Source organism: Nerophis ophidion, linkage group LG01 (genome assembly GCF_033978795.1).
Source record: "Nerophis ophidion isolate RoL-2023_Sa linkage group LG01, RoL_Noph_v1.0, whole genome shotgun sequence".
NCBI classification, from domain to species: domain Eukaryota; kingdom Metazoa; phylum Chordata; class Actinopteri; order Syngnathiformes; family Syngnathidae; genus Nerophis; species Nerophis ophidion.
The window spans coordinates 88,004,978-88,019,270 of record NC_084611.1 but is presented as its reverse complement, the minus strand read 5'-3'; the positions used below and the strand labels follow the sequence as shown (position 1 = coordinate 88,019,270).

The following is a 14,293-nucleotide window of genomic DNA, read 5'->3' as shown; positions in this document are numbered from 1 at the left end:
CTCCAGCGTCGTGATGAGCAGATACGTGTTTCGCAGGTATGCATCAGGCAGCGGACTCCCCCCAAATGATAATAAACACCTCCCAGTCAACTACTAGAAACATCACTATGAGCCCATTGACATTCGAGAAACATAAACGGCAGCTTAGCTCGCTCGCAGTCCTTGAGGTGAAGGCTAATTAAATTTAGCGTAACGTTAGCTCATTTTGCGGTGTGTGTTACGGACAGCAAAGCTCTGTCTGTCTGTTATTTCACTTTACCTTTTTCTGTGTTGACCGAACTATGTTGAAGCAGCAAAAAAGGATATTACCGTATGTTAAATGAAGAGTTTCTGTCTCTGAAAGTTGATATAATAATGCAACTGCATCCTAAAGCCTACATGAACTCCATGGTGTTCAGGGATGAATAGTCTCTCCTATTAATATTGTACTATTTTTTTTTCAGCAATAACTATACTAATCATTAGTAATGTAGCAGCCTAGTTTTGAATAGCAGGGTCCCTGCTATCACATGTTGATACAAATATAACATTTACATAATAAAAATCACATGTCACGAGGGTGGTGCGGGACATTGAGTCCGAGTGGACCATGTTCCGAACCTCTATTGTCGAGGCGGCTGATTGGAGCTGTGGCCGCAAGGTTGTTGGTGCCTGTCGTGGCGGTAATCCCAGAACCCGTTGGTGGACACTAGCAGTGAGGGATGCCGTCAAGCTGAAGAAGGAGTCCTATCGGGTTCTTTTGGCTCATAGGACTCCGGAGGCAGTGGACGGGTAACGACGGGCCAAGCGGTGTGCAGCTTTAGCGGTCGCGAAGGCAAAAACTCGGACATGGGAAGAGTTCGGGGAAGCCATGGAAAACGACTTCCGGACGGCTTCGAAGCGATTCTGGACCACCGTACGCCGCCTCAGGAAGGGGAAGCAGTGCACTATCAACACCGTGTATGGTGCGGATGGTGTTCTACTGACTTCGACTGTGGATGTTGTGGATCGGTGGAGGGAATACTTCGAAGACCTCCTCAATCCCACCAACACGTCTTCCTTTGAGGAAGCGGTGCATGGGGAAGCTGCAGTGGACTCTCCTATTTCTGGGGCTGAGGTCGCTGAGGTAGTTAAAAAGCTCCTCGGCGGCAAGGCCCCGCGGGTGGATGAGATCCGCCCGGAGTTCCTTAAGGCTCTGGATGCTGTGGGGCTGTCTTGGTTGACAAGACTCTGCAGCATCGCGTGGACATCGGGGGCGGTACCTCTGGATTGGCAGACCGGGGTGGTGGTCCCTCTCTTTAAGAAGGGGGACCGGAGGGTGTGTTCCAACTATCGTGGGATCACACTCCTCAGCCTTCCCGGTAAGGTTTATTCAGGTGTACTGGAGAGGAGGCTTCGCCGGATAGTCGAACCTCGGATTCAGGAGGAACAGCGTGGTTTTCGTCCTGGTCGTGGAACTGTGGACCAGCTCTATACTCTCGGCAGGGTTCTTGAGGGTGCATGGGAGTTTGCCCAACCAGTCTACATGTGCTTTGTGGACTTGGAGAAGGCATTCGACCGTGTCCCTCGGGGAGTCCTGTGGGGAGTGCTCAGAGAGTATGGGGTACCGGACTGTCTTATTGTGGCGGTCCGCTCCCTGTATGATCAGTGTCAGAGCTTGGTCCGCATTGCTGGCAGTAAGTCGGACACGTTTCCAGTGAGGGTTGGACTCCGCCAAGGCTGTCCTTTGTCACCGATTCTGTTCATAACTTTTATGGACAGAATTTCTAGGCGCAGTCAAGGCGTTGAGGGGATCCGGTTTGGTGGCCACGGGATTAGGTCTCTGCTTTTTGCAGATGATGTAGTCCTGATGGCTTCATCTGACCGGGATCTTCAGCTCTCACTGGATCGGTTCGCAGCCGAGTGTGAAGCGACCGGAATGAGAATCAGCACCTCCATGTCCGAGTCCATGGTTCTCGCCCGGAAAAGGGTGGAGTGCCATCTCCGGGTTGGAGAGGAGACCCTGCCCCAAGTGGAGGAGTTCAAGTACCTAGGAGTCTTGTTCACGAGTGGGGGAAGAGTGGATCGTGAGATCGACAGGCGGATCGGTGCGGCGTCTTCAGTAATGCGGACGTTGTATCGATCCGTTGTGGTGAAGAAGGAGCTGAGCCGGAAGGCAAAGCTCTCAATCTACCGGTCGATCTACGTTCCCATCCTCACCTATGGTCATGAGCTTTGGGTCATGACCGAAAGGATAAGATCACGGGTACAAGCGGCCGAAATGAGTTTCCTCCGCCGTGTGGCGGGGCTCTCCCTTAGAGATAGGGTGAGAAGCTCTGCCATCCGGGAGGAACTCAAAGTAAAGCCGCTGCTCCTCCACATGGAGAGGAGCCAGATGAGGTGGTTCGGGCATCTGGTCATGATGCCACCCGAACGCCTCCCTTGGGAGGTGTTTAGGGCACGTCCAGCTGGTAGGAGGCCACGGGGAAGACCCAGGACACGTTGGGAAGACTATGTCTCCCGGCTGGCCTGGGAACGCCTCGGGATCCCCCGGGAAGAGCTAGACGAAGTGGCTGGAGATAGGGAAGTCTGGGCATCCCTGCTTAGGCTGCTGCCCCCGCGACCCGACCTCGGATAAGCTGAAGATGATGGATGGATGGATGGATAATAAAAATCAACTACAGGCTTCCCAAATGCTGTAATAAATGAAGCATGATGAGTTGAGCATATGTCAGTTTGTGGCATAACAATGACATACTTATACTATCTCAGGTAACTAGGACTGGTTTGTTTTTACTTTATGGAAAAAATACAGAGATATATGGCATATGGAGCGGAAAACACAACCAAAAATTGTAGGCTTCTTCATGCGACGAAGCCGGCCTACTTCACCACAGTCTGTAGTCTATTGCCCCACCAGGTTGTGGTGGCAGCGACGAGGTGGAGACGTAATGGCGACAAGCCAAGTTACACCGATCTTTACACCCACTCACCCCATTTTTTTCTGTCCGTCTAAGAGACACCACCTTAACTTAACATGTTTTCTGTGGGAAACACTGATAAGTACTTTTTTTTTTTCATAATTTGGCCGGGGTTGCGACTTAGACTCTGGAGCGACTTGTCTGTGAAATTATTAACACATTACCGTAAAATATCATATAATATTATTTATCTCCTTCACATAAGAGACTAGGCGTATATCATCTATCGTCACACACACACACACACACACCAACCAATAAAAATTTCGCAAGGGGCGGGTCATGGCAGAAGTGCATTGTGGGGAAAAAAGATGCTACCTGCTACTTCCCTACCAATGAAAATGGATAATTTCAACATTGGTGGTAACTTATAAAAACTGAGAAGGGCTGAACATAAAATGGCATTGAAAAGGAAATCACATCCTGCAGGTTACTAGCTGGAAGTATTGAAATATGCAGCAAAAAACGGCAATCGAGCGGCAAAAAAACAGTTTGGAGTAAGCGAGAAACTTGTAAGGGACTAGTGAAAAATTTCCCCCAAAAATGGGACTAATACTCCAGTGCGATTTTGTATTTGTTTTTTTCCTTCTTTATTATGCATTTTCGGACGGTGTGATTTATAATCCGAAAAATACGTTACTTTGTTCAATTACTCCATCCATATTTTCCCCCATCCATTTTTACTACCGCTTGTCCCTTTCGAGTGGCGGGGGGTGCTGGAGCCTGTCTCAGCTGCATTCGGGCGGGAGGCGGGGTACACCCTGGACAAGTCGCCACCTTTTCCTCATCTTCGATTAATCATGTAGTTATAAAAACAATCGCGGGCAGCACGGTGGGGGAGGGGTTAGTGCGTCTGCCTCACAATACGAAGGTCCCGGGTTCACTCCTGCGCTCGGGATCTTTCTATGTGGAGTTTGCATGTTCTCCCCGTGACTGCGTGGTTTCCTTCCGGGTACTCCGGCTTCCTCCCACCTCCAAAAACATGCACCTGGGGATAGGCTCCTCCCACCTCCAAAGACATGCACCTGAGGATAGGCCCCTCCCACCTCCAAAGACATGCACCTGGGGAAAGGCTCCTCCCACCTCCAAAGACATGCACTTGGGCATAGGCTCCTCCCATCTCCAAAGACATGCACCTGAGGATAGGCCCCTCCCACCTCCAAAGACATGCACCTGGGGATAGGCCCCTCCCACCTCCAAAGACATGCACCTGGGGATAGGCCCCTCCCACCTCCAAAGACATGCACCTGGGGAAAGGCCCCTCCCACCTCCAAAGACATGCACCTGGGGAAAGGCCCCCCCCACCTCCAAAGACATGCACCTGGAGATAGGCCCCTCCCACCTCCAAAGACATGCACCTGGGGATAGGCCCCTCCCACCTCCAAAGACATACACCTGAGGATAGGTTGATTGGCAACACTAAATGGTCCCTAGTGTGTGAATGTTGTCTGTCTATCTGTGTTGGCGATTTGTCCAGGGTGTACCCCGCCTTCCGCCCGAATGCAGCTGAGATAGGCTCCAGTGACCCCAAAAGGGAATAAGCGGTAGAAAATGGATGGATGGATAAAAAAAATCGCCTTAATGTGTATTTTTAGGGAAAAAAGTTGGGTGGCGCGATTCTTGTTTGTAAGGATTCTTAATCAATTTTCAAAATAATTTTCAAAAAAAAAATTTTTTTTTTTTTTAAATTTTTATTGCTAATCTGTCCTGTCCATCCACTCAGACAAATCATAAAGTTGCTGTCGCTGATCGTGTCTGCTTTACACATTTACTTTAGAAAAGAGAAGTGTTGGATATTTCTCTTGTTGTCTTATTTTTTATTTGACTTCATTAAAGTCATATAAACTTTTATCACAGTTTTTTGTCTACTTTATGGAGTAATGTAGTCAATCATAGAACTGGCATTCAGTCTTATTTTAAAAAAAGTCTTGATTTTGAATCGAGAATCGATTCTGAATCTTGACCCCCAAGAATGGAATCAAAATCGTGCGGTGGCCAAATATTCACAGCCCTATAAATGACCTTCTGTTGACCTTCTCAGACTGTCTTTGACCTTACATGACTTTGTAGTTTCCCTTTTGTTTACCTTCATTTGAACTAACTTTTACCTTTTATTCAAAAGTGAAAGTACCACTGATAGTCACACACACACACACACACACACACACACACACACACACACACACACACACACACACACAAACACTAGGTGTGGTGAAATGAACCTCTGCATTTGACCCATTCACTTGTTCACCCCCTGGGAGGTGAGGGGAGCAGTGGTGGCTGCGCCCGGGAATCATTTTGGTGATTTAGCCTATTTACCTTCTTCTTGTTTCAAATCTACTGTATTGGATTACGATATTGTAGCTTGTGTACCTAATAAGGTGTCCTGTCAGTTTCCACTTCCACCGGTTGTCGTAAAAATCGAACCTACTCTTTACAGCAGAATGACTTGAGAGGAAGTGGAATTTGCAAACCAAGTGAAAATGATCGACTTTATTGATCAATATAAAAAGGTATTTATTTGGCTCACCAGGAGTCTTGTGGTGGTGTGGAGTTTGCACACTTTTTACAGTCGCCGTGAAGAATGTGGATTTCGGGGTAAACGATTGAGTTCGAACCCAGTAGAAACATTATCCACACACAAAATGAAGGCCAAAGAATTAAATTAGATAAAAAAAAAAGACTATCTTAGGTCCACTCTGAGCAGGAAGGTTCTGATCTGCATCGGGGTCAAAGTTATCTCCCACGAGGAAATGTCCTCCAGTTGTTTCTTCGCTGGCCTCTTCCCTGGAAAAAAAAAAAAAAAGCCATTTCTAAGAAATTGCGTGAGAGCTGAACTGAAATGCTAACAGTTAGCATGTGTCGAGTACAAAGTTATACGACTGCTAAATTAGCTTAAAAGTTTAGCATGCTAACAACTCCTCTCTCTCCATATTCCCAAGACCAGGGGTGGCCATTACGTCGATCGCGAGCTACCAGTCGACCGCGGGGGGTGTGTCAGTCGATCTCCAGCCAGGCTTTTAAAAAAAAATAGACCTAAAAATGAGTGATCATCAATCTTCACCAAGACGTCACTTAAATGACATTCACGGTACCGGAGGGTCTTGTGAGATGACGCTGGCTGCTGCAAGATCATTATTATGAAAATATGACCGAGAGGAAGGCGAGAAACACTTTTTATTTCAACAGACTCTCGCGCCGTCCCTTCCGTCCAAACTCTAAAGGCCGACTGCACATTTCCTATCTTCACAATAAAAGCCCTGCTTCATGCTGCCTGCGCTAACTAAATACAGAGTCTCGGAAAACTGGCGTGCACAAGCGATCCCTCAGAAAGCTGGCGTGCACATCACTTGTGCACGCCAGTTTTCCGAGACTCTTATTTTGTTAGCGCAGGCAGCATGAAGCAGGGCTTTTATTGTGAAGATAGGAAATGTGCAGTCGGCCTTTAGAGTTTTGACGGAAGTCTGTTGGAATAAAAAGTGTTTCTCGCCTTCCTCTCTGTCATTTTTTTCATAATAATGAACTGGCAGCAGCCAGCGTCATCTCACAAGACCCTCGGGTGCCGTAAATGTCAATCAAGCAAGCTACGGAATTTGCCGCCAATGTTTTTCTTGTAAAGTGTATGGAAGCTGGATGAATTAGATGCCAAAAACCAACCACTTTCATGTGGTATTGTACAGAAAGGACAACTTTTTTTTCTCCTCCGTTTGATAATGTGGGCGTTATCATCATTACTGTCTGATTCCAATCAATGCAAGTCATCAGAATCAGGTAATACACCAACTTCTATTCTTGTCTTTGTGAAAGAAAGACATCTATATGTGTTACACATGCTTGTATTATCATTAAACACATTTAACTTGTTTACAAAAATGTCTCTCTCATACATAAATAAATATAAATGATATATATAAATGAGGTAGATCCCCTCGAGTTGGTCAATTGAAAAAGTGTGGGCACCCCTGCCCAAGACCGATTGAACCATCTTTGTCTCTCTCTTTTTCTTTCTTTCTTTAGCAGCGTAAACCTGCTTTTCTGCAAACCAGGGGTCACCAACCTTTTTGAAACCAAGAGCTACTTCTTGGGTACTGATTAATGCAAAGGGCTACCAGTTTGATACACACTTTTAAAAAGTGCCAGAAATAGCCAATTTGCTCAATTTACCTTTAATAAATAAATCTGTATATATATATATAAAAAATGGGTATTTCTGTCTGTTATTCCGTCGTACATTTCTTTTCGTTTTACGGAAGTTTTTTTGTAGAGAATAAATGATGAAAAAAACACTTAATTGAACGGTTTAAAAGAGGAGAGAACACGAAAAAAATTGAAATTCAATTTTGAAACATAGTTTCTCTTTAATTTCGACTCTAATTCAAAATTCAACCGAAAAAAATGAAGAGAAAAACTAGCTAATTTGAATCTTTTTGGAAAAAATAAAATTTTTATGGAACATCATTAGTAATTTTTCCTGATTAAAATGAATTTTACAATTTTGATGACATGTTTTAAATAGGTTAAAATCCAATCTGCACTTTGTTAGAATATATAACAAATTGGACCAAGCTATATTTCTAACAAAGACAAATCATTATTCCTTCTAGATTTTTCACAACAAAAATTTTAAAAGAAATTCAACAGTCTTTGAAATAAGATTTAAATTTGATTCTACAGATTTTCTAGATTTGCCAGAATATTTTTTTTGAATTTTAATCATAAGTTTGAAGAAATATTTCACAAATATTCTTCGTCAAAAAAACAGAAGCTAAAATGAAGAATTTAATTAAAATGTATTTATTATTCTTCACAATAAAAAAAATTAAAATTTACTTGAACATTGATTTAAATTGTCAGGAAAGAAGAGGAAGGAATTTAAAAGGTAAAAAGGTATATGTGTTTAAAAATCCTAAAATCATTTTTAAGGTTGTATTTTTTCTCTAAAATTGTCTTTCTGAAAGTTAAAAGAAGCAAAGTAAAAAAATAAATATGTTTATTTAAACAAGTGAAGACCAAGTCTTTAAAATATTTTCTTGCATTTTCAAATTCTATTTGAGTTTTGTCTCTCTTAGAATTAAAAATGTCAAGCAAAGTGAGACCAGCTTGCTAGTAAATAAATAACATTTAAAAAAAATTGATGCAGCTCACTGGTAAGTGCTGCTATTTGAGCTATTTTTAGAACAGGCCAGCGGGCGACTCATCTGGTCCTTACGGGCGACCTGGTGCCCACGGGCACCGCGTTGGTGACCCCTGCTATAAACTGATGTTGTTTGAGGCCTCAAATAAATACTTAAAAGACTTTAGTGAATTGAAGTGAATTATATTTATATAGCGCTTTTCTCAAGTGACTCAAAGCGCTTTACATAGTGAAACCCAATATCTAAGTTACATTTAAACCAGTGTGGGTGGCACTGGGAGCAGGTGGGTAAAGCGTCTTGCCCAAGGACACAACGGCAGTGACTAGGTTGGCACAAGCGGGAATCGAACCTGCAACCCTCAACTTTACTTTAGCTTTCTCTGGACATGTCTTTGTCGAATAGGAACGATTCCAAAAACGGAAACTGCAACACATGTCCACACAAACGGACCCTTTGCCTCTGGGATCTGTCGTTGTGACTTGTGCAGCCCTTTTAGACACTCGTGATCTTGGTTTATATAAGTAAACATTGATTGATTGATTTGCCGCTCACATTGTCGACTTAACATGCACTTTTTAGCAGGGATAACGTGACTTGATGGTTTGTCAACATAAACGTGTTCAAGTGCACACTTTTGAATGATGTCTGTTAACTTTGACTCATTTATTTTTGTTAAATTACTAAAAATGCTGACAATTCTTACATGTGAGACTCTTTTGGAATCGAAGAATGCTGGCAATTTCCATTGAATAAAAAATTGCGTGTTTAAAAATGCTGTTTGTTAAAATAGTGTTTTAAAATTCCGTACGTATTAATTTAATGCAAAAAAATAGTGTTAGAAAATTAACAAAAAATAAAGTGGTTGCAAAAAAATCAGTGTGAAAAAACTGCAGAAAATTCTTGGTCTTCAAAAAAAATTATATGTTAGAATGAGTGCGGAAAATTCAGTGTCGAAAAATTCAGCGTAAAAAAATTACATGCAGAAAATTTTGATGTAAAAACAATTCTGTGTCAAACAATAAGTGCGGAAAAATTTGGAGTATAATTCAGTGCAGAAAAATTTGGTGTAAAAACAATTCTATGTGAAAATGAGTGCAGAAAACTCGGTGTGGAAAAATTGTGTTAAAATTTTGTTATAAAACACTTCAGTGTAGAACAAGAGTAAAAAAAAAATTAAGTGCAGGAAAAATCTTGTGTAAAAAAATAACAGTGCAGAAAAATTTGGTGTTAAAAAATTCAGTATAGAAAAAGTTGGTGTAAAAACAATTAGTGCGGAAATTTTTGGTGTAAAAAAAAAAAATTCAGTGCAGAAGAAATAAGTGTAAAAATAATTCTATGTAAAAATGAGTGCAGAAAACTCAGTGTCGAAAAACCCTGTGTTAAAAATTTGTTGTAAAACAATTTAGTGTAGAACAATTCATCGTAAATAAATTAAGTGCAGAAAATATTAGTGTAAAAACAACAGTGCAGAAAAATTTGGTTTAAAAAAATGTTTGTGTTACACAATTAGTGTGGAAAAATTTGGAGTATAATTCAGTAAAGAAATATTTGGTGTAAAAAAAAATTCAGTGCAGAAAAATTTGGTGTAAAAACAATTCTATTTAAAAATGAGTGCAGAAAATTTTGTCATAAAACAATTCAGTGTAGAACAATTGTGTAAAAACAACAGTGCAGAAAAAGCTGGTGTAAAAAAAAAAATCTGTGTTAAACAATTAGTATAATTTGGTGTACAAAAAATTCAGTGCAGAAAAAAAGTAGTAAAAAAAAATTCAGTGCAGAAATATTTGGTGTAAAAAAGATTCAGAGCATAAACATTTGTTGTAAAAAAAATTCAGTGCAGAAAAATTTAGTGTAAAAAAAATTTGGTGCAGAAAAATTTGGTGTAAAAATAATTCAGCGCAGAAAAATTTGGTGTAAAAAAAAAATTCAGTGCAGAAAAATTTTGTGTAAAAACAATTCTATGTCAAAATGAGTGCAGAAAATTCAGTGTAGAAAAATTCAGCGTAAAAACAGAAAAACTGTGTGAAAACAACAGTGCAGAAAAATTTGGTGTAAAAAATACCTGTGTCAAACAATTATTGCGGAAATATTTGGAATATAATTCAGTGCAGAAAAAGTTGGGGTGAAAACAAACAGTGTGGAAAAAATTGGAGTATAATTCAATGCAGAAAAATTTGGTGTAAAAAAAATTTGGTGCAGAAAAATTTGGTGTAAAAATAATTCAGTGCAGAAAAATTTGGTGTAAAAAAAAATCAGTGCAGAAGAAGTTGGTGTAAAAACAATTAGTGAGGAACAAAATTGGAGTATAATTCAATGCAGAAAAATTTGGTGTAAAAAAAATTTTGTGCAGAAAAAATTGGTGTAAAAATAAATTCAGTGCAGAAAAATGTGTTGCTTCAAAACTCAAGACACACTTCCGATAAATAAAGACGGAAGCTCCTCATTGGTTGCTTCTGAGACAGGATGGATTGCTTTAGTCCGACTTCCAGAGTTTTAAAGCAACAAATATTTTTATAAAAAAAATTTTTTTACGTTGAATTTTTAAAAACCTTATTTTTAACAATTTAATTTCTAAACACATTTTTCTACAATGATTTCCTTGATTGAAATTGTCAGCATATTTTGATGTAAAAAAAACAACTTAAATTAACTAAATTCAAATGCAAAAATTTTTGTAGAAAAAAGCTGACCTAATAAAGACACAAATGAAAAACATTTTAATGGAGTTAACTTGAATTATGACATCATTTCATACCTGTCTGCGGTGTCCAATCAAAACGTGTCATCTCCTCTTTCCACTGATTGGCTGACAGGTTGAGTTCGGACACGCCCAGCACCTCCAGAGTGGAAAACAGCTTCTACAAATGCAGCACACATGTAAATATGACGCGACATGATAATAAGGAACATATTTTCCGGACTATAAAACCGCACCGACATATAAGCCACACCCACAAAATATTGGAAGGAAAAACATTTGTTTCCGTATGTAAATCGCACCGGATTATAAGCAGCAGATATGTCGTGAAATATATTTACACAGAAATATTTACTAAACTGGTATTTACATACCTAAATTGTTTCCAAACGGTGTCTGTAACAAGGCAGTAAAACGGCTGATCAAACAAAACAGAAGTCATCTTAATGGACCCACTAGCTGCGCAGACGGACTCGATAACTCCATGGTGACGTTTTAGTGAGGAATTTTTGTAAAACTGAAACAATGCAGTTAGAATAGCAGCTAATGCTAACGAGGCTAGCTTGATTACGTTACGATAGCACGTACAAATATGCATGAAAACACTCACAAATCGCAGGGTTTAGTAATGAAGAAATGTTTTATTTATAGCGTAACGTTGCTCGGGGTGATGAAGGAAGAAATTATATGAATAGACGGCTAGAAGAAGGAACGGCACTTTGACTTACGGTTGAAAACACTAAAAATAAGGGCACCTGCGTTGAGAGAACTCGTCCGAAAGTGGGCACCGTAGCACAAACGATACCACACCATTTCATTGTCTTTGTTTTTTTTTTAAAACAATATTAGCGTTATGGCCCTGCGATGAGGTGGCGACTTGTCCAGGGTGTACCCCGCCTTCCGCCCGATTGTAGCTGAGATAGGCGCCAGCGCCCCCCCGCGACCCCGAAAGGGAAAAAGCGGTAGAAAATGGATGGATGGATATTAGCGTTATGGCCAGCAGCGAAGAAAAATACATCAAATTAGCCGCGCCGTTTCGTAGGCCGCAGGGTTTAAAGCGGGAGTAGTGTTAGAATAATTATGTGTAAAGTGATCACACAACTTTAGTATGCTTAAAGTCCGTTGCTATAGTTAGATTTTTGTATCTGTGCTATCCGTGTTGTGTCCATACACCGCCTGCTGACTGCACGGCCGCAGACAGAGCAGAGACAAGGCGATAGCACCAGCGTCAACACATTTGTTTATTCATATATTGTGTCTAACTGGAGCTGTCGGGATTACCCCCTTCCCTCAGCGACAGCTTCAGTGAGGGGGGCGGCATAGCTCGGTTGGTAGAGCGGCCGTGCCAGCGACTTGAGGGATGCAGGTTCGATTCCCGCTCCCGCCATCCTAGTCACTGCCGTTGTGTCCTTGGGCAAGACACTTTACCCACCTGCTCCCAGTGCCACCCACACTGGTTTGAATGTAACTTAGATATTGGGTTTCACTATGTAAAGCGCTTTGAGTCATTAGAGAAAAGCGCTATATAAATATAATTCACTTCACATGTAACCAGGGACCTTCCAAATAAATAGAGGAAGCACGCGGGCTGGACTTTTAGAACGTGGTTTGGATCTGTAACTACAACACGTGCTAAATTGAACTCTGTCTCTGCATGATTCCTTGCTTCTTGTCTGTTTAATAGATGTCATCAGTGTTTGAACCCGACAAGTAGTAAAGCAAAGATGAGGCCGTGAGTGTGACCTGCAGGTTGATGGTGACCGGCCGGGAGTTGACTTTGCTCTCCCAGCTCTGGAACTGATGCTCCAGCCTCAGCAGGACGAGCCGCTCGTCCCACTGGCTCAGCGTCAGCAGGTGGACAGCAGGGGGCAGCGCAGCTTGTAGTCCTGAGAACTGAACCGTTAAACCGTAAGTACCAAGCTCGCGGTCGATTGCGGCCTGAAGTTGCAGCTTCACCTCCAGTCGGGTGTCGGGGGGCAGGTCCCCTTCCATGAACGTCACCAGGGGCTGCAGTACCGTCTCCTGCGCCAGGGGGCGGTGCGCGTCCGCCGCGGCGGCCGGGCGCTGGAGGGAGACTAGGAGGCGGCCTCGGACCACCAGGCCGTCCGGGAAGATGTCCGAGGTCTCGTTGAGGGGCTCGGCGACCCCGCGGACGTCATCGTACAAAAGACGGCGGTGGAGCTGGACAGGGAGGAGACCCGTGGTAAGACAAGTGTGTGTGTGTGTGTGCCTGGTCTAGTCCGGTCTAGTCCAACCATGATCTCCAAAGAACCGTTCTGGATGCTCCCGCCTCCTTGCGAGCGATCCGTCACCACAGTGAGCTGGTCCTCGTCATCCTGATAATATTTCGACACGTTTTAGTGCAGAACGTTTGCATCCAAGGACAGTTGTGTGTGTAGGAGGGGGTGTGGCCTGCGGACCTGCAGCGAAGCAAGGTGTGCCAAGACCGGCTTCGAGATCAGCGACAGGTGTGTGGATGACCCATCTGATCACCTGTCCATTTGTTAAAGGCAGGAGCCTGGAAGGGGAGTTGTTGATGGTGGAAGGCGAAGACGAGCGAGACGGAGACACGAACTGATGGCTGAAAAGAACTCTATTGCAAATTAAATTATTGTTCACAATAGCTGTCATGTCCGTACTTGGTGGTCTGAAAAACCCGAGGGAGCAAGACCTCCACAATTTGGCGCCCAACTCGGCTGGACCACCAGAGACGGGGGAAGAGGACCTCCTGACTGCTCTCGCGGGCGTGCTCGCCGAGGTGACAGTGAGCAGCCGCCAACAGTGCTGGGTCTTGCCGGGTGGGCGGGGCACGGCCAATGTCGACGGCCGTCACCGTACACCGCAAGGGGGTAATAAGAAGACCCCCATGCCTTTTTGGACATTTTTGGGGCCTGTCAGGCAGTCGTCCTTCCCCGTCTCCGGTGGTCCAGCCGGGTTGGGCGCCAAATTGTGGAGGTCTTCCGGGTTCTTCAGACCACCAAGTACGGACTGACGGCTTCGTTCATCATCGTGAACAATAATTTATTTTGCAATAAAAAGTTATTTTCAGCCATGAGTTCGTGTCTCGCTCGTGTTCGTGCTCGTCTTCGCTCTCCACCATCAACAACTCCTTCCCGGCTGCTGCCTTTAACACAGCGACATGTGATCAGACAAACACTCCCAGGTGGGTCATCTGCGCACCTGTCGCTGATCTCGAAGCCGGTCCTGACACACCCCGCTTCGCTGCAGGTCCGCAGGCCACGCCGCCCCACACACTTGCGACTCACCTTGATGTAGGCGCGAGAGTTGATGGGGTAGAAGTTTCCAGCGATGGGCTCCGACTGCTTCAGGTCCCAAGTGGGCCTGAAGTCCTTCCTGCGTTTACATGAGGGCGTTTGGACGAACGTAAAATGTCTGGACGTATTTAAAGAAGCCTTTGATGCTGTTTTGTGTCTGTGTTTATAATTATTACTATTTAAATAAATAGAAAAGTTTAATTCAAAAATGTGCTTTTACTGCCATCTAGTGGCTACTTTTAT

The 14,293-nt window shown here is 43.1% G+C and overlaps 1 protein-coding gene across 1 annotated transcript in view; it reads right to left on the bottom strand.

The window, feature by feature from the left end:
• Positions 1-5,420: 5,420 nt before the first annotated feature.
• The window catches only part of man2b1 (mannosidase, alpha, class 2B, member 1), a 37,254-nt gene continuing 28,381 nt past the window's right edge, over positions 5,421-14,293 (bottom strand). Inside the window, exons 18-23 of the mRNA XM_061914681.1 lie at positions 14,042-14,129; positions 13,031-13,111; positions 12,732-12,956; positions 12,519-12,668; positions 10,833-10,935; positions 5,421-5,729 (exon numbers count right to left, since the gene is read on the bottom strand). Coding sequence (XP_061770665.1) covers positions 5,626-5,729; positions 10,833-10,935; positions 12,519-12,668; positions 12,732-12,956; positions 13,031-13,111; positions 14,042-14,129 — 751 coding nt within the window. The 3' untranslated portion in view covers positions 5,421-5,625. The remainder of the gene's footprint in view (positions 5,730-10,832; positions 10,936-12,518; positions 12,669-12,731; positions 12,957-13,030; positions 13,112-14,041; positions 14,130-14,293) is intronic.